The sequence below is a fragment of the Mesocricetus auratus genome, unplaced genomic scaffold, assembly GCF_017639785.1.
Source record: "Mesocricetus auratus isolate SY011 unplaced genomic scaffold, BCM_Maur_2.0 Super-Scaffold_100009, whole genome shotgun sequence".
NCBI lineage: Eukaryota > Metazoa > Chordata > Mammalia > Rodentia > Cricetidae > Mesocricetus > Mesocricetus auratus.
Window position 1 is genome coordinate 65,078,388 of NW_024429193.1, and position 24,457 is coordinate 65,102,844.

Genomic DNA, 24,457 nt, shown 5'->3' on the forward strand with positions numbered 1-24,457 from the left:
AAAAAAGAAAACTAGGTATGGTGTGGAACATTCTAATCCTGGCACTTGGGGGTGGTGGATCAGAAGTTCAAGGTCTAAGAAAACAAACCCAACAAAATAGCTGTGACATTCTAGATTATAATGGAAAATTCCAGGAGTTTGGAGTAATAGGATCACAGTTTGTGACAGAGGACCCAAGCCTAAACTGGTTTGCAACTTTGTAGCTGAGGATGACCTTGAACTTCTGGTTCTGTCACCTCTACCACCTTACTATGTGTGTACCACCATGCCGTTTTGTTTGTTTGTTTTTCAGTTTCGGGGATGGCTCTGTGAATGCTACCAATTGAGCCACATTCCCATCCCAGATAATCTTTTTTTTTTTTTTTTTTTTTTTTTTTGGTTTTTCGAGACAGGGTTTCTCTGTGGCTTTGGAGGCTGTCCTGGAACTCGCTCTGTAGACCAGGCTGGCCTCGAACTCACAGAGATCTGCCTGCCTCTGCCTCCCGAGTGCTGGGATTAAAGGCGTGCGCCACCAACGCCCGGCTCAGATCATCTATTTTTTAAACAGCTATAACTGGAATCTTCCTGAATTAAGGAGATACTGTAGGGAAAAGGGACCAGTGAAGGAAACACACCCTGAGCAGCACCAAAGAAACACACTTTGGCCCTGCAACCAGAACTAAAGAAATGTACCCTGACCTTGAAACCAGTGCCAAAAGTACACACTTTGTCCCTGGAATCAGAGTCAGTGGAAGAAATGCACCCTGGCCCTAAAATTGGAGCCAAAAGGCTAAAAAAGACCAGAGAAAGAAACACACTTTGGCCCTGAAACCAGAGCCATATCTGACCCTAATCCTGTGCATAAAACTAACCAATCCTCCAGCAGAACTCTAGCCAATCTGAGCTCAGCACTAAAATCTGACCAATCCCCACCCTGGAAGCCCTATGTAAACCCTGTGTCTGTTCAGCTTGTGGCTGTTTGTACTACCTGGCTGTCCTCAGAGGGCAGCCACTCTCCTGGATCCTTCCTTCCCAATAAACCCCTTGGATGAACTTTGGGTAAAGATCTTCTTTTGTGGTGGCGACAGAGCGGGGGCGACCCTGGGCAGAGCAGAGCGAGCAGGGCTGTAACACTTTTGCCAGGGAAACCTTCCCTTGGCAGAACTCCGCTCTCCTGGAGCAGAGCTGAACTGTAGCAACTTCGCCCAAGAAACCTCCTGCCGAGCTAGCTACACTGGGCGAACATCCCCACTGGGGAAGCCTTTCCCTGAGGCAGGGCTATCAGCAGCTACAAGCTGTGGTAGTCCTTGGCTCCCGAGCTCCAGGATACCTATCCACCTGAGCTGTGTAACATTCAGTATTCTGTGACTCCCGAGTGCCAGAATACCTGACCTATCCCCATCCCCATCCAGCCAAAACGCTTACAGATAGCTTACAGACACTACAACCCTTGAAAGTTTCTCTGGAAGGAATCTTTCTGTTTATAGAAGTCTTAAACCAGATGTGGTTGGTGGTATCCACCTTTAATTCAGTTGGGGTGACAGAGCACTAGGTATTGAGTTTAAGGTCACCCCTGCCCACAATAAGTTTATAATGTAATTCCTGTTTGCCAGTTGAATATCCTGACAAGTACTTTGTAATGTCAAATTATAAGAAGGAAAAAAGACAATGCAATGGTTCCGATCACAGCAGAGTTAAATGAAGTGAACTTGTCTGGAGCAGACTACGGTGGGGGGGGCTGAACTTGGGATTTTACATAGGGTAGACAATCACTCTACCACTGAGTCCTATCCCTGGCCCTTACTTTACTTTTATTTTAAGACAGGGTCTCATTAATTTGCCTAACTGGGCCTTGAACTAACATGAACTAACTCCATAGCCCAGGCAGGCCTACAAACACCAAATCATAGAGGAACAAAATACAGGAAAATAAAATAACAAATGAAATGGACAACCCCAGGTATGGTGGAATAAGCCTACAATTCCCACATGTAGGAGGCTGAAGAAGAGAGATCTTGAAGGCTAACATAGGCCACAGAGCAAGCCTGTTTTCAAAAAGAAAAAAGTATATTTATAATGATACACACCATCTTTAGTAGGGGAAATGGATATGCAGACACCTGTTTATATATGTTTAGAAAAGTATAAAAGGAAACTTAGCCTAGTAGCACAGGCCTGTTATGCTACTTAGGAAGCTGATCAGGAGGATTACAAGTTCAAGCCTTGCCTGAGCAACTTAGTGAGACCTTATCTCAAAATAACATGCCTTTTCACTAGAAAAGGGCTGGAGTGTATCTTAGTGATAGAGTACTTGCCTAGCATGCGTGAGGTCCTAGAGTCAATACCCAACTGCAGAGAAACCAAAATTTGGCTGGAAAGATGGCACTCATATGATACACAGACACAGATGCAGGCAAAACACTCATACACATAAAATAAAAATAAATCTTAAAGTTGAGAAAATAATTTTTTGAAAAAAGTCAAGAGGTCATTCATTATTCATTGACTCTGGGATGAAAGAAAGGAGAAATGCCCAACGTTGTGCAACTGTGCTTGTAAGGAAGTTTCAATTTTCCTTTCTGCTCTGGCATTTCAATAATTTTATTCTATGAGGTAAATTAGCAGGGGCAGGGCGCACATTTATTTTCATTAAAAGCACCAGAACTAGCAGGGCATGGTGGTTCATGTTGTAATCCAAGCACTTGGGAGGCTAAGGCAGGAGGATTGCCATGTGTTCAAGGTCAGTCAGGGCTACATAATGAGACTCTATCTCAAAAAGAAATCAATCAATAAATAACAAATGGTGGGCGAGAGAGCTCAGTTGAATGCTCTGCATGAGTGAAGGGCTGAGTTTGACCACTAGCGCCATGTTAAACCCAGGCATGGCAACAAGCTTGCAATGTCAGGCCAGGGAGGTGGAGCCTATCCAGCAAGCCCTGGGCCCCAAACAAAACAAAACCCAAGGAACAACAATGATAAAAGCACAGGGTTGTCCTTAAGAATGACAACAAAGGTTGACTTCCACACACATGAGGAAACACATGCTTTGGCATTCTCTCTCTCTCTCTCTCTCTCTCTCTCTCTCTCTCTCTGTATATGTATTATATATATATATATATATGTGTGTGTGTGTGTGTGTGTGTGTGTATGTATGTGTATATATATATATATCCCTAATAACGATTCCATTTGCTTCTGTTTGTTTGGATTTAAAAAATTTTTATTTTATTTAAAAATATTTTTGTTTTGAACAGAGTTACTCTGTGCAGTCCTGGCTGTCCTGGAACTTGCTATGTAGACCAGGTTAGTTTTGAACTCAGAGCTCCACCTGCCTCTGTCTCCTATGTGCTGGGAGGACTGGCCAGGACTCCTCTACCTGGATTTTACATGGTTTCTAGAGACCCAAAGTTCTATCTTCATATTTCTAGTACAAGCAATTTTCCCACTGAGCCACCTCTCCAGCATATCCCCCACCCCCTTTATGAGTCAGGGTCTTATTGTGGGGTATTTACCAGAAAATAATGCTACGACATGGATTTTCTTTCTTTTTTTCTTTCTTTTTTCTGTAATTTGTCCTGGAACTCACTCTGTAGGCCAGTTTGGCCCTGGGCTGACATAGTTCAGTTAACAAGAACAATTATCCAGAGCCAGAGCTACAGAAACCAAAAAGCAAGGCTAGTACATTGAGAGACTGTCCCAGAACTATGTGGACTTTGATGGGGTAGGTCTTTGTTTTCATTTTGGCTGGTGGTGCTATCAACATGCTGAATTTACAGCCTGAATGGCATTTCCATCTTGGAGTCAGTTGTGCTAAGGTCTGGAACCCTGTTAGAACTCTCTTTTCCTAGCCATTCTAGAACTCACAGTGTAATCTAGTCTGGCCTTGAATTTTTGGCTATCCTGCCTTAGCTTGCTTTTCTCAGTTCTGCCATCTGTAAAGGAGTTGGCACTTACTCCAGGGGTAAATCAACTAAAATATACAGTGTTCCTACACACAGCAAGCCTTTGATAATGTCAGTTGTTTTAATTAATATGTATATAAGAATTGCAGTTTATTTCCTTACCTAAGCACAGAGAAGGGGAAGTCCTATAAAAAAACGTTTTTTAAGGCTGGAAAGATGGCTTAACGGTTAAGAGCATTGGCTACTCTTCAGGGACTGGGGTTCCATTCCCAGCGCCCACAAGGTAGCTCACAACTGTCTGTAACTCCAGTTCCAGGTTATCTGGTACCTTCACATACATACAAGCAAAACAACAAATGCACACTTGAAAAAAGAAAAAAAGGCCAGGCGGTGGTTGAACACGCCTTTAATGTCAGCTCTTGGAAGGCAGAGGCAGGTGGATCTCAGTGAATTCAAGGCTAGCCTGGTCTACAGAGTGAGTTCCAGGACAGCCAGAGCTATTAGCTGAGAAACCCTGTCTTCAAAAGCAAAACAAAACAAAATAAAAAAAAACCCAAAATAATAAATAGATTAAAAAGAACAAATAAAAAAAAAACTTTTCGCCGGGCGTTGGCGCATGCCTTTAATCCCAGCACTCGGGAGGCAGAGGCAGGCGGATCTCTGTGAGTTCGAGGCCAGCCTGGTCTACAGAGCAAGTTCCAGGACAGCCTCCAAAGCCACAGAGAAACCCTGTCTCGAAAAAACCAAAAAAACCAAAAACAAAAACAAAAACAAAAAACTTTTCAGTCACGCAGGAGTTTCTTTTGTTTGTTTGCTTTGCTTTTTTAATCTCTCTCTCTTTTTTCTAGGAGGTAAAGACAGGCTGATCTCTGAGTTCCAGGCCAGCCTGTTCTACAGAGCAATTGCCAGGATAGGCTCCAAAGCTACGCAGAGAAACCCTGTCTCGAAAACAAAGAAACAAAAATACACACTTTACAAACACTGCATGGTGCTTACTATCCATTTGAGGGTACTGAGGATCGAATGCAGCTCCAACTCCAGCTATACCACTAACTTTTTTTTCTTTTTTGGTTTTTTGAGACAGGGTTTCTTTTTTTGTTTTGTTTTGTTTTTTTGTTTTTCGAGACAGGGTTTCTCTGTGGCTTTGGAGGCTGTCCTGGAACTCACTTTGTAGACCAGGCTGGCCTTGAACTCACAGAGATCCGCCTGCCTCTGCCTCCCGAGTGCTGGGATTAAAGGCGTGTGCCACCAATGCCCGGCAAGACAGGGTTTCTCTGTGTAGCTTTGGAAGCTGTCCTGGAACTCACTCTGTAGACCAGGCTGGTCTTGAACTCACAGAGATCCGCCTGCCTCTGCCTCCCGAGTGTTGGGATTAAAGGCATGTGCCACCACGCCTGACTACATCACTAACTTCTGAATAGAGCTTACTGAAGGAAGTTACAAGGCAGTCAAAACAAAGCGTTGTACATCTTTTTTTTCTTTTCATCTAATACATTGTCCCAGGTACGTAACTCTATTGTAATTAGTATTTCAGTGGCTAAAACAACTCCTTACACCCAGAAGGAAGTCAAAGCTTATGCAGGACTGAAGCATATGTGGAGACCAGCCAGTCCAGGATGGTAGTACAGGAGGATAGGCCTATACCCAAGGATATTGGGGGGGGGGACATAAATTGGACGACCCAGCCTCCCAGATGTTAAGATTGCAAGCATATACACCACGACCGGCTTGGAGCTGTATACAGCAATAGGTTCATACTCCTAAAAATGAGTCTTTGAGACGCACAATAAAATAAGGAAGAAAGGAACTCATATACACAACCCAAGCCCTGCTATGATCACAACAAACCACAGCATTCTCAATGAATTGTGTGTGTAAAAACAGCAGACTTCTGTGACATTAGTCAGTCCCTGGGCCTCAAAGGACGAAGAGGTGCCATCATTTAGCAAATTGTGTTAAAGCTAGCGCTGGCACGATTCGGATTATTTGGTTTGATCAAGCCACTTTTTTTGGTTGATGTTTTCAGAGTCTTACTGCTAATTGCACACCAAGCGTTCACACACTTGGCTGCGCGTAGCACTCGCAGTTTCAGGAAGTAGCTTCCGACCCCGAGGGCGTTTGCAATGGGGCCGTTTCGGGGTTGGGGCTCCGCCGCTCCTCCCCGCGCACAGCCTTTTAGGGGGTAGGTGTGCAGCCTCCGCGCCAACCCGAGGACAACGTTCCGAACACCTGTAGGGACTGGGGCGGGAGGCAGACGCCGCGCATGCGCGGTGGCGCGCGCAGGCGCAGCCCGGCTTTTTCCGGATCGCCCGGCACTCGCACCTACTCCGTACCTCCCGTCCCGCCTCCCGATGCCGAGGAAGGATGCGATAGGGCACACTTGTTGCCCATCATACCGGGCTCAATTCTTCTCCCTACAATTGGCAGCCCGGGAAAAGGCCAGTCCGGCGGCGGCGGCTTACTCCTTAGAGACCTGGCGCCACCGCGGAAGCCGCTATTGGCGGACGCCCGGGACCGCGACTGCTCACTTCCGGCGCCGGCGACGACTCGGCCCGCTCGGGCGCTCTCATCCTCCCCCGCCCTTCCACCATGGCCGCCTGTGTGTGGTGTGGGGAGAAGCTGGTCCTCCCATAGCGCTCCTGCCGCATCCTCACCCGCTAGGGGCCGGATTCCAAGGAACCGCGTTTCCCAACCCCGCCAGGAAGGTTTCCCACCCCCACTGCAGGGCCAGGACTCCTTCCCACACGTCGAGAGGCAAACTTAGGGTTTCCCCTCCTTCCAGGATAAGAAGCCAGAGGGTTCCCTCTCCACTTCTGCAAGGGTGGCAGCCTTGCCCACCTCCCTGCAGGGCACAGACCCTTAGTCCGCCGTGCTTGTGCGCTAAGGCTCTGCCCCAGCACGGCCACTCCAGAGGGAGCCTCTAGAGAACCCGCGCCTTCCCATTCCGCAGGAGAGGAGGCAAGAGTGAGGAAAGCCGGGCCTGTGGCCTCCTTCCCACTTGTTCCTCTTACTCCTCGTCCTTGGCAAGCCAGAGTTCTCCATTTCTAGGACTTAACACCCGTCCACTCCCTTGACCTCTTCCGGTCTCCTGGCTGCAGCCATGGAGTTACAGAAGGGAAAGGGGACCGCAGCAGCTGCTGCATCAGGAGCAGCGGGAGGTGGAGGAGGAGGAGCGGGAGCAGGAGCCCCAGGAGGGGGGAGGCTGCTACTTTCAACCAGTTTGGATGCCAAGGATGAGTTAGAGGAGGTAGGTGTGGGGGGTGGGGAAGGGAGCTAAGAAATTGGGTTGAGGAGGGATGCTGGAGCGGATACGGGGTGGGGGTGGGGAGAAGAGGCCTTCAAGTTTTTTTCCAAGGCAGAAACATTGCTCTGGCTTCCTGCTCCTGGAGGAAGAAGTGTGGGGCAATTTCCTGGACAGGTTGCCCTAGTAACAGCTGCCGCTATTATGAAAATGGGTGTGAGGGGCGTTGGTTGCAGAAGGGATGTAGCATCAGTATTTACCCAAGTTATTTTCATTCCTTCCCACATACACATCAATAGCTGTCTAAAATATCCACCCTATTGGAGTGTGTGGAGTTGAAAAGTATATATGTGTTTACAGGCAGGGGTCTGAGGCTTGGCAGCTTCCTACAGCCTTGGCCCCACTTCTTAGGTGGTATCATTGTGTGTGGATACAGTTGTCAGTGATTCTAACTGGGCATTTAGAGTGAGTGAAGACTTAGCAAGTAAGTAGTGTGGAGTTGGGTACATTCAGCCATAGCAGTGGGGTGAGCCGGGATATAGGGGGCTGCTTTCTTCAGAACCAACGAGTCCACACAAAAAAGGAGAGAGCAAGAACATGAGTGAGAGAGAAGTCATGGCCCCCTCCCTTTACCTTACTTGGACTCACCCTGTCCTTGACTAACGAGAGATGATTAGTGTAGCCCCTTCTACTGCTTACACTCAGGAAGACTTACTTAGGATGTGTGACAGAACTGACTGATTGCCAAACTGTGTGTAAAGCCTACTGCATTCAATTCAGTGTTTATCCAGGGGTAGGAGGGGGGAATGAACAAGCCCTCTCCACAGGCTGTTTCCCTGACATTGCGGTGTCAGATACTAGAGTAGGCAGGTTAAACTCAGTTGGAAAAATGTTAGATTGCCAGGTATGGTGGTTCATGCCATTAATCCTAGCATTTGAAAGGTTGAGTCAGGTAGATTGTGTGTGTGTGTGTGTGTGTGTGTGTGTGTGGTGAGTTCTAGGCTAGCTGGGGCATCATTAACAAGCCCTTACCTCCAGAAACAAAAAGACAGAAGAAAAGAAAGTATGTTAGGTCACAAGATCATAGAACAAAAAGTGAACTTCGTGGCCGGGCACTGGAGACAAAGACAGCAGGATCTCTGTGAATTTCAGATCAGCCTGGTCTACATAGCAAGCTTTAGGACAGCCAGACTACCATAGACAGACCCTGTCTCAAAAAATAGGTGCACTTGAATCAAAGTGACCTTATAGGAACTTTGTGGTTTATCCACCAGCAGATGTCTGCTGGAAGTGAATTATGCTTTCACTGTAAATTCTGTGTGCATTTAGAGAAAGTTTGCTATTTCTGTTTGTTGTTTTTGTTTTTTTTAAATCAACTAAGATGAGCATGATTAGAATGTAAACATTACTTCTAAGCCAGGCATGGTTGCACAGGTTGTAATTCCAGCACTCCAAAGAGGCTCAGGCAAGATGATAGTAGGTTCAAGGCCAGCCTGTGTCACCATGCCCTATTAATTACCATCCTCTGCCTCATTTTGGGTTTTTCGTTTTGTATTTTTCTGTTTCATTTAAAAGTGTGTGTGTGTGTGTGTGAGAGAGAGAGAGAGAGAGAGAGAGAGAGAGATACAGAGATACAGAGATACAGATAGGTGTTGGGGGTATGCATGCTGAAATGTGTATTAGAGGTCAGGGGACATCTTTGTGAGTTTGGTTCTCTCCCTCCATTTGTTTACCATGCTTGCTGAGTCTCTCCCCAGCCCTGTTTTATTTTTTCAGATAATGTCTGAATATGTAGTCTTACCTGGTTTGTCCAGTCCTTCCTTCCTTCCTTCCTTCCTTCCTTCCTTCCTTCCTTCCTTCCTTCCTTCCTTCCTTCCTTCCTGTTTTTCAAGACAGGGTTTATTGGCTGTCCTGGAACTTAATCTGTAGACCAGGCTGGCCTTGAACTCATAGAAGTCTGCCTGCCTCTGCCTCTCCAGTGCTGGGATCAAAGGTGTGCACCACCACTGCCTGACTGAGTCTGGAACCTACTGTGACCATTTTGATTAAAGTATTGAGCGTGGTGTCCCTGCACTGGAGCTTTAGGAGGATAGAAAGTCAGCAGGTGACTGATCACAGTTGATCCCTCCACCAGAGCAGATGCAAGGGGGAGGACGGATTTCAGGATTGGATGGCAGTCTGTTGATCTCACCCTGATTCCTCCAGGACTCTTTTACAGCAACCTTTTCTGGACAGTAAGTGATCTGACTGGAGAGAGCATGAGAGGAGAGAAGCCTTTATGTTGTTGCCTTCTTAGACTCAGAGTGAACTTTCAGCTTCCTCAGGAGAAAAGGGAGGGTTCGTTTGTTCCTTTCTGATCTCTTTCATGGTGTGGATGCTTCCAGTGTGTCTCAAACTCCATATTTTGCTTTGCCTCTAAATTTGTCCTTTGCATCTGAATTTTCCAGCAAGTCTTGCTACACTAGCCTTTCCCCCATGGGTGTGGCTCTGTTATCCCTGCTAGGCCATTGAGTCTGAGGGCCAGGGTTGCTGGCCTCTTCTTCCGCTGGACCTCCCCACAGATCTTTGCTCACAGAAGTTATCAACACCTGTTGTTGACCAACTGACCTCTGCTCATTCTGACTTGGTAATTTTCCATCATCGGCCCACCAGTGGCCCAGGAAAACAGGTCAGCTCTTTGACTCTGTGCTTAAAGTGTGTGGAGTCTGATAGGAAAATAGGAGAAGGACGTGAGGTGTGCCACCCAGAAGTTTATCATCTAAGGACACAGTATCGTGTGACAAGAAGTCCTGAGAAACCAGACGAGGGTAGTGAAGCTGTGGACACAGTTGAATGTGATTATCAAAGGCCCCTTACAGGCTTGGAGCGGGATGCACGGCTCACGGTCGTCCTGGCAGGGGCTGTGACTCTTCACCCTGGGGAGTGTTTGCTGTATCCTTCTCTTTGGCCTCATTCCTCCCTTTGAAGACTGAAGTATTCTTGCCCATCCCCATCCTAGTTTGGGGAGGGAATGAGATAAAAATAGTGCCAGAGATTGGAGGAGTTTAGAACATGTAGTTCCTAGTCTCGTGAGGCTTCACAGTCCTGGCTATTCCTTTGCCAGGGAAGGGCCAGTCACTTTGAAGTCAGGCCAAAGGCAGGAGCTGTGGCCCAAGAAATCAGAATATCTTCAAGATAGGTCGCAGAATTATGTTTGGCAAAATAGACGTGTGTCCCCGCCATATTTACTCCAAGAGAGAAATCTCGAGGGATGACTTTTGAGTCATTTTTAATTTTTTCCCCTTAAATCGTCATTTCACATATTCATGATTGTAGAATATAGGTCACTCCTTGGAAAATCTGCAGGGTGTTTGCCAGAGTCCATCTTCTCTCTGATATGCCAATAGGAAAGGCTGGCTATGCTTGGAGCCCAACATGGTCAATCACTTCTTAATGATGTGGGCTCTTAAAAATTGTATAGGTTGGATCGCATTTCCCTTTTCTGAAGACAGTAGAATGAGTGTTTCAAGGCTACCCTCTTCCCATAAGGGTGTGTATTCACAGGGAGAGGGAAATGGGGCGCTTAGAGGGTGCTTCTGATTTGCATCTCTAACTTCCCCTTCAGGTATACACTGAGAGGCTGGAAGGTTCCCCCCCTACCAATCTTCCCCCCCTCCCCATGCCATCCACTGCTGTTGTACTAGAAAAATGAGTTCCAGAGCCCCTGGAGATGATAAATATTTACTCAGCTCTCTGTGGTGCTGTCATAGAGAGCTTACTCTGAACGGGGCCATCCTGCCAGCAGTTGCTGGCAGCTGTGTGTGTGTGTGAGTTCATCTTTCCTGAGGACCTTCAGAGACTCGGGGAAAGGGTGCTGTTACCCAGTTACACATTTGCTTTTCTGTGGACTTTGAGGAGAGTGGGTCTTCATTGTTTTGTTTTGTTTTTTTGAAACAGGGTTTCTCTGTGTAGCCCTGGCTGTCCTGCAACTCACTCTAGCTCAGGCTGGCCTCAAACTCAAGAGATCCCCCTGTCTCTGCCTCCTGAGTGCTGGAATTAAAGACATATGTGCCACCATACCCAGCTGGGGAAAGCCGTTCTTTAGTTACTCTGAATGACTCATGATTATTTCCTTTTGTTTATTTGTCTTTGATTTGTTTTAGACAGGCTAGCTTTGAATTCCAGATCTTTCAGCCTCCACTTCTCAAATGCTAAGGTTATAGATATGCATCACCAGGAGCAGTTTTAGATAAGTACCTTTTCTATGCAGGATCTGTGGTAGTGGGGGAACTACATTGGAACTCTCCCCTGGAAAAGAGAAAAAAAAGGGGAATGTTCTCACATTTCTTTTCTCATTGTGTTTGTCCACTCATTGAAATTCTGAACTCTACTTTGTACATCCTTCATAGGGCCTCCCTGTTTCAAGAGGCCACACTTCTTGACTGGGCAGTGTCCCATAACGTTGACTCACACCTCTGATCAGAGTTTAGAACCTTGGGGAGGAGCCTAGAGAAACTTTGCTCAACCCAGAGCCTCATGAATGTTAAACTACACCAAGATACTTAGCGTGTAGAGCCTTGGAGCAGGATTTGCAAACTCTTGGTTCTGGGTTTATTACTCAGGCCTCCCCTCTCCGCCCTTCCTATGCGTGTGCGTGCGTGCGGCGTGCGTGCGTGCGTGCGTGCGTGCGTGCGTGCGTGCGTGCGTGCGTGCGTGCGTGCGTGCGTGTGTGTGTGTGTGTGTGAGACTGGGTTCTCTTGTTAAAAGAGAACCTGGCTGTCTTGCAACTCACTCTGTATAGACCAGACTGGCCGCAAATTCTATCTACCTGTCTCTACCTCCCCAGTGCTGGGATAAAAGTGTGCAACACCACTGCCTAGCGTTTCCTATGCTCTCTCAAAGGCAAAAGTAAGAGAAGAAGCCTGTCATTAGTTGGGAATTTATCCATGTCCTGTGGCAGAGGATTTAGTTTTCAGGAACCTTTAAGGACATGCCAAGAAGGCCAGCAAGATGGCTGCTATGGAGTAAGGTTACTTGCTGCCAACCGTGACCATCTAATGGTAGAAGACTCCCATGAGCCCACATCCTGTGCCCACACATCTCCCACATACAGTTAAGTGTAACTTAAATTTTAAACGAAGAAGTGGCAGGAGATTGGAGAGCCAGGTCTTTAAGGGTTAGGTTTGTGTAGTTGCTGAGTGAGCTTCACAGTTGTACAGATTTTAATTAGCTGAGACTGTGCACGGTGCAGCCTTGTGATACAGGGGTTATCTCTGGTTTGCAGAGGCTAAGTAACCCACAGCCAAGACAAGACTCGCACTGGCCAGCAAGAACCAGTTCTGGACACACTTGCTTCCAGGGGGCCTCTGTTGCCTGACTGCTACTTGGCTTCCCCCTGGTGGCTCAGCAACGATGCGTCTTTCTTTGATGTGAGCAGGGTAGAGCTTTAGGGCACTGCTGCTTGCTTCCCTTTTCACTCTGAAGCTGCCAGTCAGCCTGGGCTGGGTACAGGGTGCCAGCAAGACCTAACCATTGGGCTAGGTCACTCTCCAGTCCTGTCTGGTGACTGTCTTCAGTAGAAAGGGACAGGGTTTTAAGAGAGAAAAGCCAGCCTCAGGTTTTCCTTCCCACACCTTTTTTATACAGGAGCTAAACTAGGTGCTAATGGCTCCCAGAGCTCACAGGTCATGAGAGTAGCAGCTCAGCTTTCATGGGATCACACAGTTCCTTTTCACAAGTGTGCACTTGCTATTTATTAAGGCTCAGCCTGCTGATCTGCCCTAATTTGAAGCTAGACCTGCTGTTGGAGGTGGAGTTGTAAATGTCACAGCCAAGCAGCTTCAGGGTGGTTTTGAGTTAAGGTTTTGGACCCATCAGAGCCTCCTCTCGCAACACAAATATACCCTCTGCTACCTTAAACTTTTTTCTTTTTTTTTTTTAAGATTTATTATTATTGCTGTGCGTGGTGTTGAACACTGTTAATCCCAGCACTCAGGAGGCCGAGACAAGTGGATCTGTGGGTTCAAGGCCATCCTTGCCTACATAGTGAATTCTAGGACAGCCAAGACTACACAGAGAAAACCTGTCTCAAAAAAACAAAAACAGCAGCAACAACAAAAAATATTATCATTGTTTTGTTTTTGAGTCAGGGTCTCACTTTGTAGAACAGGTTATCCTGGAGCTTAAGATTTATTTTTACCTTTTGTGTTTGAGTGTTTTGCCTTCATGACTGTCTGCACTGTGTGGGTACTGGGGACTGAACCTTCATCCTCACCAAGAGCAGCCAGTGGGCTAAACTGCTGAGCCGGCTCCTTAGTCCCTTCTCTTTGGACTCTTACCAGGTGGGCGTAGATAACTCTGGGTGATGGTCAAAGGAGAAGCACGTTTGTCTTTTCTGTTCGTTCCTTTCACATTGGGCTTACTTGTCATTGCCTCAAAACGTTATCGTTATTATTATTATGGTTTTGGGGTTTTTTTTGTTTTTGTAGTACTAGGGCTCGAGCCGAAAGTCTCAAATACATTAGGGTTGTTTTTTGTTTGTTTAATTGGTTGGTTTTGTTTTTTCGAGACAGGGTTCATCTGTAAAAAGCTCTGGCTGTCTTGGAACTCACTCTGTAGACCAGGCTGGTCTCAAACTCACAGAGATCCACCTGCCTCTGCCTCCCAAGAGTTAGGATTAAAGGCATGCGCCATCAATACCTGGCTAGCAGCCAATGCTTTTAACCATCCAGCCAATTCTCCTATATGGGTGTTTTGGCTTTATGTCTGTATGTGTATTGAATTATCTAGAACTGGAGTTAAACACTGTTGAGAGTCACCATATCCGTGGTGAAAGTCCAGCTTGGGTCTTCTACAGGAGCAACCAGTGCTCTTAACTGCTGAGCCATCTCTCTCTCTCCCCTCTTTTTCCTTCTTAAATTTAACATGCAAAACATAATAGTAATTCCTTGATTTACTCAGTACTTCAGATCTATCTGTTTTCTACTCTCTCTCTCTCTCTCTCTCTCTCTCTCTCTCTCTCTCTCTCTCTTTCGAGACAATATCCCATTATGTAGCCCTTGGCTGTCCTGGAACTCACTGTGTAGACTAGGCTGACCTTGAACTCACAGAGATCTACCTACCTGCCTGGCGTTGGTGGCGCACGCCTTTAATCCCAGCACTCGGGAGGCAGAGGGAGGTGGATCTCTGTAAGTTCGAAGCCAGCCTGGTCTACAAAGCGAGTTCCAGGACAGCTTCCAAGATAATACAGAGAAACCCTGTCTCGAAAAACCAAAAAAACCTACCTTTGCCTCCTGAGTGCTGGGATTAAAGCATGCATAACCTTTGATTGTATCTTAAATTCTCTTTATAAAGTTAGTTTGCTTGTGTCAGAAATGAAAGCAAGATCTACACCTTATGCTGAACTTATGTTGAGAGTCTTAGTTTTTTAGTTTTAACTTTATATTTAAAATTTAAAGAAAAATTATAAAAAGTTTTACTGTGCAGCCCAGACTGACCTTGAACTCAGAATCCCCCTGCCTCAGCTTCTAGAGTACCCAGATAACAGGTGTGTGCCTTCATGTTTGTCCATTTATTTTTGGACTGACTCAGACCATACTGTGTTACATGGTTGTTCAAGTAACCCTCCTATCCCAGCCTCCTAATAATCTGGGACTACAGTGGATACCACCACACCTGACTTTCCTAGTGTTAGAGGCAAATGGTGTCAGTTTGCTTTACGGTGGCTTTGGTGACATCCTCCAGGCTGTCCTCCATTTGTTATTTTCCTGTGGAGGTAGTCAGCAGTGTGAGTTTTATGACTTTACCTTTCCTGAAGGTGGTATTACACATTATTACTGTATTACACATGGGTGACCTTGGCCAGAATCATCTACTATTGCTGCTGCTCCTCCTACATTCGTTAGTGGCATTCTGCTTACAGTCTTTTCTTTTTCTTTTTTAAGCATAGTAGAAGGATGACTAAGCTTGAAGTTTTAAAATGTTTTGGTGCCAAAAGTACTTCATAGACAGTGTTAATGACGTACTCCCCATTTGTTCCCATCCCTCCCCCCAGAGGTTGGAAAGGTGTATGAGTATTGTGACATCGATGACGACAGGTGTCTCTGAGCGAGAAGCCAACGATGCCCTCAACGCGTATGTAAGTACCGTGTCCTCCTAATATCCATTCTGCTTGGAGAAGCTCTGAGATGCAGACAGAACTTTTACTCTCTCACTATTAGAGTTTGTTTTTTTGTTTGTTTGTTTGTTTGTTTGTTTGTTTGTTTGCTTGTTTTGTTTTTATTTTTTGAGACAGGGTTTCTCTGTAGCTTTGGAGCCTGTCCTGGAACTCTCTGTAGACTGGGCTGGCCTCGAACTCACAAAGATCCTCCTGCCTCCCGAGTGCTGGAATTAAAGGCGTGTGCTGCCCCTGCCTGGCTAGAGTGTGTTTCTTTGAATCTTTCTTCTGAGACCACATCTTAGTATGTGTTGCATACTAGCCCTTGAAATTAGTATAGAATCCAGGCTAGCCTCATACTCAAGGTCCTTCTGTCTCAGTCTCCCAAGTGCTGTGATCATAACCTTGTGCCATCTTGCCTGATTTATATAACAGCTTAAAAGCTCAGTTATTGGCCGGCCAGGTGGCTCAGTAGGTCAAAGGCTTTGCACACAGCCTCTACAATCTTGAGTTCTCATTCCTGGTTTCCATAGTATGGCAAGAGAGGACTGACTCCCTAGAGTTGTCCTCTACTTTCTTTGACAAAATACAACTTGTATTTCTTTTTTTTTTTTTTTCGAGACAGGGTTTCTCTGTATTGTTTTGGAGGCTGTCCTGGAACTCACTCTGTAGACCAGGCTGGCCTCGAACTCACAGAGATCCGCCTGCCTCTGCCTCCCGAGTGCTGGGATTAAAGGCGTGCGCCACCAACGCCCGGCTCAAACTTGTATTTCTTTAGACTTGGTCTCAGCCCTGACTGACCTGGAACTTGATATATAGATTGTGCTGGCTGAACTTACTGCTTGTGTCTGTTTCTCAAGTGCTAGGATTAAAGGCATGCACCAAACCAAATCCCCCACCCCCAAAAAGCCAGGTAGTGGTAGTACACTCTTTAATTCCAGCATGGGGTGGGGCGGTGGAGGCGGGCAGGAGGTTCTCTGTGAGTGTGACAGAGCTACACAGAGGAAAATCTGTCTCAAAAAAAAGGCATGTGCCACCATACCTGGCAAAAATTTCTTGCAAGGTAGGCTCAATAGATAGAATGACAGTGTGTTTACTCCCTGGGACCCACATGGTGGAAGGTGAGAAGTCAACCTAGCAAGTTATCCTCCAACCTCCACATGCAAAGTCATGTATGTGCACACACGCATTACAGTTATCAAATAAGAAAATGTTGTTTTATCCTTTCTTTGCAAATAATTCTTACATGCATACTGTCTTTTACCTCTCTTGTTAATCTGTGCAGTTAAAATAATTTTAAATAGCACACATAAGGGATTTCTATAATAGCATTGACAAGATGACTCACTGGGTAAGGGTATCTGCCTTTGAGCTTGACTGTCTGAGTTCAGTCCCTGAGACCCATATGGAAGAAGGGAGAACCAACTCCTACACGTTGTCCTGTGACCTCCATAGACTTGCCGTGACATTGTGCGTGCACAACACACACCAGAAATTAATAAAGTAATGAAAAGAATTTAGGTAATATGGTTAGGTTGGCGGCTCAGTCAGTAAAGTGCATGCTGACCCAGCATCATGACCTGAGCTTGGTCCTTGGTAACGTCTTAAAAGAGTAGCAGTGCATGCATGTAACCCTAGCCTAGGAGTGAGATTTTGGGGAGACAATTGGATCCCTGGAGCTCATTGGCTGGCCACCGTAGCCAAATCTGTGAGCTCCAGATTTAGTGAGAAACCCTATTTCAAAAGCTAAAGGTAGCGCTTAAGTGAAAAAGATATCCAGCATCTACCTTGGGCCTCCTTGAACATATTCATACAACACACATATGCATTACATATACAATACCATATACACATATATGTGAAAATACTATAGTGAATCCTTTTAACTATGTTAACTGAAAAATAGTCTAAAATAAATAATAGGTAAAAATTAGAGGAATCTTATGGAGGAAACATTTAGGTATTACTTGCAAGTTGTCAGGTGTTGCTGTGTTAAGGTCTCAGAGGTTGTGTGGTTGTCCGTGGTCATGACTGGTGTAGATATGTCTCCACCGCAGGCTCTCACAGTTCCTGTGTTTTCTCCATCTTTGGCACTCTTGTATTTTCTGGCTCTGGCTTCAGGTGATCAGAGAAAGCAGTAAAATTTTACCTTTTCTTTTCTCATCTCCTGAAATAGGTGCCTCATTCTTTTTAAGAGGAGGAAATCATTATTTGAGAGTTGGTTTCCTCCCATTACATGTTACCCAAGAGTCCCGAGAATTCTAGGAGAAACTGTGCTTGCACTTGTACATGTGAGTGACAGCTAATTGTCTTTCCTCTGTTACCTCCCAGGTATGCAAAGGACCCCCCCAGCATGAGGAGATCTGCCTAGGCCTGTTTACTCTTGTCCTCACTGAACCTGCCCAAGCCCAGAAGGTAAGGCGCTTGCTTTCTTTCCTGGATCCTTATGAATCTACGGACGTTTAACTGGAGTTTTGTCACACTCTTGACAAGAGCTGAATCACCTTGTTCTCCAGATGTGATCTCAAGTCCCTTATTCTCAGTGAATTCATGAATTCCTGCCTGGGGTCCTTTCTGTCCCCAGGTTCTAAAGCTGAAAGGCAGGAGAATAAGAGTAACGGGAATGTTGTGTCAGGTGTAAGACACGAAGCTCAAAGGTGGACATTTCATTTGGGGAGGTGGAAGAGGTAAAGGACACCCAAGCCTGTGAGAGTGCTTACCCAGAACAACAGATGGGAAACAGGCTTAAAATTGCAGCATGTAACCTTTAGATTAAATAAGCTAATGTAATGATTAAGAAAACACCGGAGTGCAGTGGCGTCTGACTTCCTAATGAGTGTTGCTGGAAACCAGCCTGGCCTTTTCATAAACAGAAGCGGCTCCATGAGGTTCAGTACCAGGCAGGATAGTTTCTCTGGGTTCTGTTCTTCTTACAAATTAAGCCTTCCCTTTCTCCAGAGAGCCACTTCCCATCAACTTTGTATCTTTTGAGTCTTGGCATAATGAGCCAGAGTTTAGACTGGCTGGACCCACCTGACCGTGAGGGGTCTTGGTTCTTGGCCTTCCACTGAGCGCAGCTGTTGTGGAAGGAAACGCAAGTGCTCTTGGCCTCCTGTCGTTTCTGCTCTATGGATTGATGGATCTCATTCATGTGTCTGAAACCTGTATGGCTTTTACAGCTTTTTCCCTCCCCCGAGACTGCAGTTCCTCCATGAGGTGCTTTGGAACCTAGCTCTGTTGTCGTTTGTTCAGTGAAAACCAAAGGAAACTCATTTTAAGGGGTTCAGACAGGATGCTCCTGGTACCCCAGCAGAGATGCTTTCATCAGTGAAGCATGTGTGGATGTGGGGACCTGCTGTGTTTGAGCTCTCTGATGCCAGCCTGGGGTGCCCGTGAAAATGCAGGGCTAGGACAGTACTTCTTCACGCATTCATGCTTTCTTAGGAGAAAGACCAGTCATTTTGAACTTCGTTAGGTAGAATTGTTTTTGTGCTTTTTTTTTTCCTTTCTCTTCTTTCTCCATTTGAGACATGTTCTAAACTGACCTAGAATTCCTTCCCTCAGCCTCTCAAGTACCGCAATTTCACCTACACTAAATTTTTAGAGATAAATGGATGACATTGATTTGGTGATGCTGAGCAGTAATATAGGCTCACTGGTTTTAAAGACGTATTGCAAAGACTAAGTTGGAAAACTGAGGGCTATTTATTATTTTATTGCCTCTTGTATATATTTTATAGATATTATAATTAAAATCTGATTTAAGGGCCAGTGAGATGGCTCAGCTGGTAGATGTAGATGTACTTGCCACATAAGCCTGATGACCTGAGTTTGGTCCTCATAACCTATGGTAGAGGGAGAGGACAGACTCCCAAAAGGTGTCCAGTTAGTGCATTCTCTGTCTCTGTCTCTCTTTCTGTCTCTGTCTGTCTCTGTCTCTCTCTCTCTCTCTCTCTCTTTCTGTCTCTGTCTCTCTGTGTCTCTCTCTCTCTCTCTGTCTCTCTGTGTCTCTCTCTCTCTCTCTGTCTCTCTCTCTCTGTCTCTCTCTAACACACACACACACACACACACACACCACATACACACTACATAAAATTTTTAAAAATCTGATTGGATGTAGCTCAGTGTTAGTGCTTTGTAGAAGTGTGAGACCCTGGTTTGGGCCCCAGTTTCCTCTGCCTGCACAAACCTGGGCATGGTGATAGATGCCTGTAAGATCAGTAGCTAGGAAGTTGAGATAGGAGGATGGCCTTGAGTTCAAGGCCAGTTAGAGCTACCCATCAAGTACCAAGACAGTAAGTAAATAAATAGTACGTCTTAAAAAAACTCTTGAAAAACCCAAAAAAGGCCAGTTGGTGGCAGACGCCTTTGTTCCCAGCACTCAGGAGGCAGAGGCAGGTGGGTCTCTGGGAGTTGGAGGCCAGCCTGGTCTACACAGAATTCTAGGATAGCCAGGGCTACACAAAAGAAGCTCTGTTTGAAAACGAAACAAAACATAATAAATAAATGAAGTAAAACATGGCTAGAGAGATGGTTCAATGGTTAGGAGCATATACTGCTCTTACAGAAGATCCAACTTCAGTTCCCAGAATCCATGTCATAGCTCACAGTTGTCTGGAATTAAAAGCATACACCACTACCACCACTGGGTATATTGTTAATCTTTTTGTTTGTTTTTTGTTTTTGTTTTTTTTTCCGAGGCAGGGATTCTCTGTGGCTTTGGAGGCTGTCCTGGAACTAGCTCTTGTAGACAAGGCTGGCCTCAAACTCCTAGAGATTTGCCTGCCTCTGCCTCCCGAATGCTGGGACTAAAGTAGTGCATAACCAACGCCCAGCTTATTGTTAATCTTGATGCCGTCTCTGCACCAGCCTTCCGAGGTTTCTCTCCAGCTAAGAAGCTGCCTACTGAATTTTGCCCTTTGGGTGAGACAGTGACAGGATAGGACTCAGCAGGTGCAGGAGGCAGCTAATGAGGTTCCCTAAGGCCTGATCTCATTGATGAAGAAGCAGGGTAGGAAAAGCTCTAAGGGAAAGGGAAGCAGTGACTCAAAAGAAACTTGAAATGTACACACACACACACACACACACACACACACACACACACACACACACACCTTCAGTACTTGGCATTCAAGAGAAAAGAAGAAAGATGTTAATTAATAAAGTTCATGTTTGGGAACTGGCAAGATGACCGAGTGGGTAAAAGCACTTGCACTTGCCACACGAGCCTGATAACTTGTCAATCTCAGAAGACAAGTTCAGAGTTCAGTTTATAAAAGTTTGGGGTTTTTTTTTTTGTTTGTTTGTTTGTTTGTTTTCCTGTCCTGAGACAAGGTTTCTCTTTGTAGCCTTGACTGTCCTGGCACTCACTAGGTAGACCAGGCTGGCTTCACAGAGATCCACCTGCCTCTGCTCCTGAGTGCTGGAATTAAAGTTGTACACCGCTCAGCCTAGAGAGATGGCTCAGAGGTTTAGAGCACTGGCTGCTCCTCCAGAGGTTCTGAGTTCAATTCCCAGCACCCACAGGGTGGCTCACAGCTGTGTTATTCCAGTTCTGGGCAACCCCGTGTTCTCACAGACATAACATGTAAGCGAAACACCAATGCACATAAAATAAAACAAGTCACTTAAAAGAAAGTGCACCACCACATCTAGCTTTGAGTGGCTATAATAGTACATACCTGCAACCTCAGGAGGCTGAGACAGGAGGATTGCCATACATAGTGAGTTCCAGGACAGTCTGAGCTACAACGTAAGACTCTGTCTCAAACAAGGGTATGTTTCGTTTTGGTTTTAAACAAGGGTCTCACTTTATAGCTCAGTCAGGCCTTGAACTTATGATTCCCCTCCCCTCTTAACCTCCAAATGATGGGATTATAGTCATGTGCCACTATTAAGAAAGTGTAATTTTATTTCTGTTCTTTCTCCCAGATCCTGGTCCCTTAGTATTCCCTTTGCTGCATCTGGCTAAGTTACAAGTCTTTTTGAAAGCCTCTGGCTTTCTTTCTGACTTTCACCCAAACCCATTTTTCAGTGACCTTTTACTGGCAGATGAAACGCAGATGGCTTCCACCTGGGCTTGCTCAGCCTGTGGCATCAAACAGTATGACACTTCCTGAAAAGGGAGGTTGGGGGACAGGGACAGCTCTAGGAGCTTTGTCCAACAGGCTTTCTTGCCTTATTAGAGAATCTTTTAGTCCTTTCCCTACCCCAAGAGACAGAGCAGAGGGTAGTTTTGGAATGGAGGAGCCCTGTAGAAGAAAGAATCCAGAATGCAATGTGTTCGTTGCCACTCGGTATCTCACTGCTGTTATTTAAGAGACGGGTTGGAGTTGCATGGATGACTGTGGGGTCAAGGTCTTAGTTTACTGGCTGCTCACAAACCTTACTTCTGACAGTGTTACCGGGATTTGGCTCTGGTGAGTCGTGATGGTATGAACATTGTCCTGAATAAAATCAACCAGATACTTATGGAGAAGTACTTGAAGTTGCAAGATACCTGCCGCACTCAGGTAAGGCCAGAAAAGAGAGAGATGGAGGGCTGGAATGGAGCTCAGGGTTAGAGCATGTGTTGACCATGCACAAGGAAGGGGTGAGTCCCTTACCCGAAACAGGAAAGGGAAGGAGGTCAGTGGCGTAGGCTGGAGGTGGGCCCTCTTAAGGGAGAGGGTGTGGACTGCAGCTGTTATGTGCACCTAAATTGTAGGTGACTGATACAGCTCCCTCTTCAAACTCACATCTCTGCTCTGTGTGTCTTCTCCTCTCCTTTAGTTGGTGTGGTTGGTTCGGGAACTGGTGAAGAGTGGAGTTCTGGGAGCTGACGGTGTTTGCATGACATTTATGAAGCAGATTGCAGGTAAGCTTGTTGGCAGGAACCTGTGAAGAAAGGGAAGGAGCCCAGAGATAAGCCTAGGCAGTGGGGGATGACCGAGCACCTGGGGAACTTGACTGATGGGTTCTCGGACCCTGATGTAGATATCTTCTGGCCACATGCATTGCAGGAAAAAAAATGGATTGAAAAATCACAGGGGGCCTTTGAGTCAATGAGTCTTGCCACCATTTCTTTCCTGCTAAATTAAGACCTGACCAGGTGTTTGGCCTGTGTTAGCCAGTCACCACTCTGGAGGGAGCATGCTAGATCAGGAGTGGCTGGGCAGGGAAAACAAGGAAAGCCGTTTGCTCTCTGCCTTTCTGCTTTCCCTGCCTCCGCCTCTGTTCTCAGCACTGGCTCCCTCATAATTTTGGCAACTAACTGGGGCCAGTCTGAGGGACAGTGTCACAGAATAGTCCCTGACATTTAGGTTTTTTTAATCTTGGCATCTATGATATCTGTCTGAAATATTGAATATGGAAAGGTCTGCCCATGCCATCCCTTCTGCTTTTGAGATCGTTTGTTTTGTTTTCCTGTTAAAAAAGAAGGAAACAAAGTATTAATATAATAGATAAAAATGAGGCTAACCCTGCAGCTCCGCTTCACCAATGCCTATTGGTGCCTGTTTTTTGTTTTGTTTCTTACGGTGAGAATTGAACCTAAGGCCTCACGTGTTTAGGCACGTGCTCTGCCACTAGAACACACCACGCCCAGCTCCACTGCACCCTTCCTCCCCCCTTTAACTGAAAAGTCTCGCTGTGTAGCCCGGGCTGGCCTCACATTCACGGTCCTCCTGCGTCAGTTTCTCCGGTGCTGATGGTACAGGCATGCACCGTCATACCTGTTGTGCTTTGCCCTTCTTAGGATTTTCTCCAACACTGACACCCCTGCTTAGTGTGTATGACCCCACCTTTGTGATGTGACCACGTGAACCCTGGATTTTTTCACTGAGTCCCAGGGCAGTGTGTAGCATTGATGTGCTGTGCATTTTTATTCTTTCTTGACACCTCCTTTTCTGTTTGACACTCCTGGTCTCACCTCTCATCCCAGTATTTTTGTCTGGCAACACTGCATGTTAATTCTGCTCCAGGAAGTTCAGTAAGAGATCCAAAAACTGGTGTCTAGAAAGAGCCCCCTTAGCCTGTCAGGATCCTGAATCCCACCCTGACTTCCGGACTAGACTGCATCCATGCCAGTGACTCGCATCTCTTAGGCACTAGTCCAGAGACCATCTTTGCTTTTCAACTGAGGCTTCTGTTTGTCGCAGACATTCCTTTTCAAGGGCAGAGCATTCCCTCTGCGTTTCCTGGTGTATAGAAAAACACCTGCTCTGGTATAGTAGTGGTTCTAGAGCAGAGCATTCTTTCCCTTTCTCTCTCAAGGCAACGGGGAAAACTTTAAAGCCTAAGGAAGAGAGAAAGGTTATTCTAGCATTCAGGGCAGTGGTGATGGGAGAGTTGGGTGGGCCGGCAGGATGAGTGAGGATGCCTGTTTGATTAGCTGAGTTGCTAATTAGAGCTACTGTATTCTGATTCTCCCCCTTCCCATCCCCTTGAAATCAGGTGGCGATGTTACAGCCAAAAATATCTGGTTGGCAGAAAGTGTTCTGGATATCCTGACGGAGCAGAGGTAGAGTCTACCGTGAAGGGTGGGGCAAGAGCCAGATACGACCGTGAGGGGTGTGAGTATGGGCCGTGGGGGAGAAAGGCTCACGCTGTAGAGCACTCCGATGCAAGGGGAAAGTGGCAGATGACAGCAAGAATTAACGCCACCGCGTGTCCCAAGGGATGAGGAGTGGGAAAGAAGGACCTTGCTAAAATAGCTCAGAGCCCAGGAGAAGCTGGTTTCATCTGATAAGGGTTTATTTTTGACCCAGACCGCCTTGGAATGTTTATATTTTGGGGGAGCTGAGGGGGAAATGAGCTCAGTAGAGGGGGCATACAACCACATGAGCCTGGCAGGTTCCTCGCCTCTTTCCAAGCTTCTCGGCCCAGCACATACTCTTTTGGAATGGCACAGGGGCAGTGTGGGTGAAGGAGTCATAGAGAGCAGAGAGCCCTGCTAGAAGGCGGCACGGGAGCCGTTGACTTTCCGGCTTCTCTCCCCGTCAAAGCAAAGGACTAGGCTGTTCTGTTATGTAAATTTGCTTATGCGTCACCTTGATGCCATGTTACCAGTGTCTGCATCACTTCATGTTAGTGTCTCTTTCAGAGTAAGGACATCAAGTAGCCAAATGACTGATAGGCCTAATATTATTGTCCATATTTGTTTCAATTTCCAAGAGTCATTCTCTTCATAATCAATGCTGTGCTCTGCCCAGGCCTGCTGTG

The 24,457-nt window shown here is 46.2% G+C and overlaps 1 protein-coding gene and 1 long non-coding RNA gene across 3 annotated transcripts in view; one reads left to right on the forward strand and one right to left on the reverse strand.

The window, feature by feature from the left end:
- The first annotated feature begins 6,304 nt into the window (after positions 1-6,304).
- The window catches only part of Ints3 (integrator complex subunit 3), a 38,148-nt gene continuing 19,995 nt past the window's right edge, over positions 6,305-24,457 (forward strand). For both annotated transcript variants that reach the window (XM_005080224.4, XM_013120636.3), the window contains exons 1-6: positions 6,305-7,128; positions 15,155-15,238; positions 17,588-17,671; positions 21,655-21,768; positions 22,028-22,112; positions 23,690-23,756. In XM_005080224.4, the coding sequence (XP_005080281.1) occupies positions 6,982-7,128; positions 15,155-15,238; positions 17,588-17,671; positions 21,655-21,768; positions 22,028-22,112; positions 23,690-23,756 (581 nt within the window). In that variant the 5' untranslated portion in view covers positions 6,305-6,981. The remainder of the gene's footprint in view (positions 7,129-15,154; positions 15,239-17,587; positions 17,672-21,654; positions 21,769-22,027; positions 22,113-23,689; positions 23,757-24,457) is intronic.
- Positions 11,240-22,128, reverse strand: LOC121142423. Its single transcript, XR_005879443.1, has 3 exons — positions 21,994-22,128; positions 17,224-17,371; positions 11,240-11,409 (listed from the first exon to the last, which is right to left on the reverse strand). It is a non-coding gene; the product is annotated as an uncharacterized LOC121142423 (long non-coding RNA).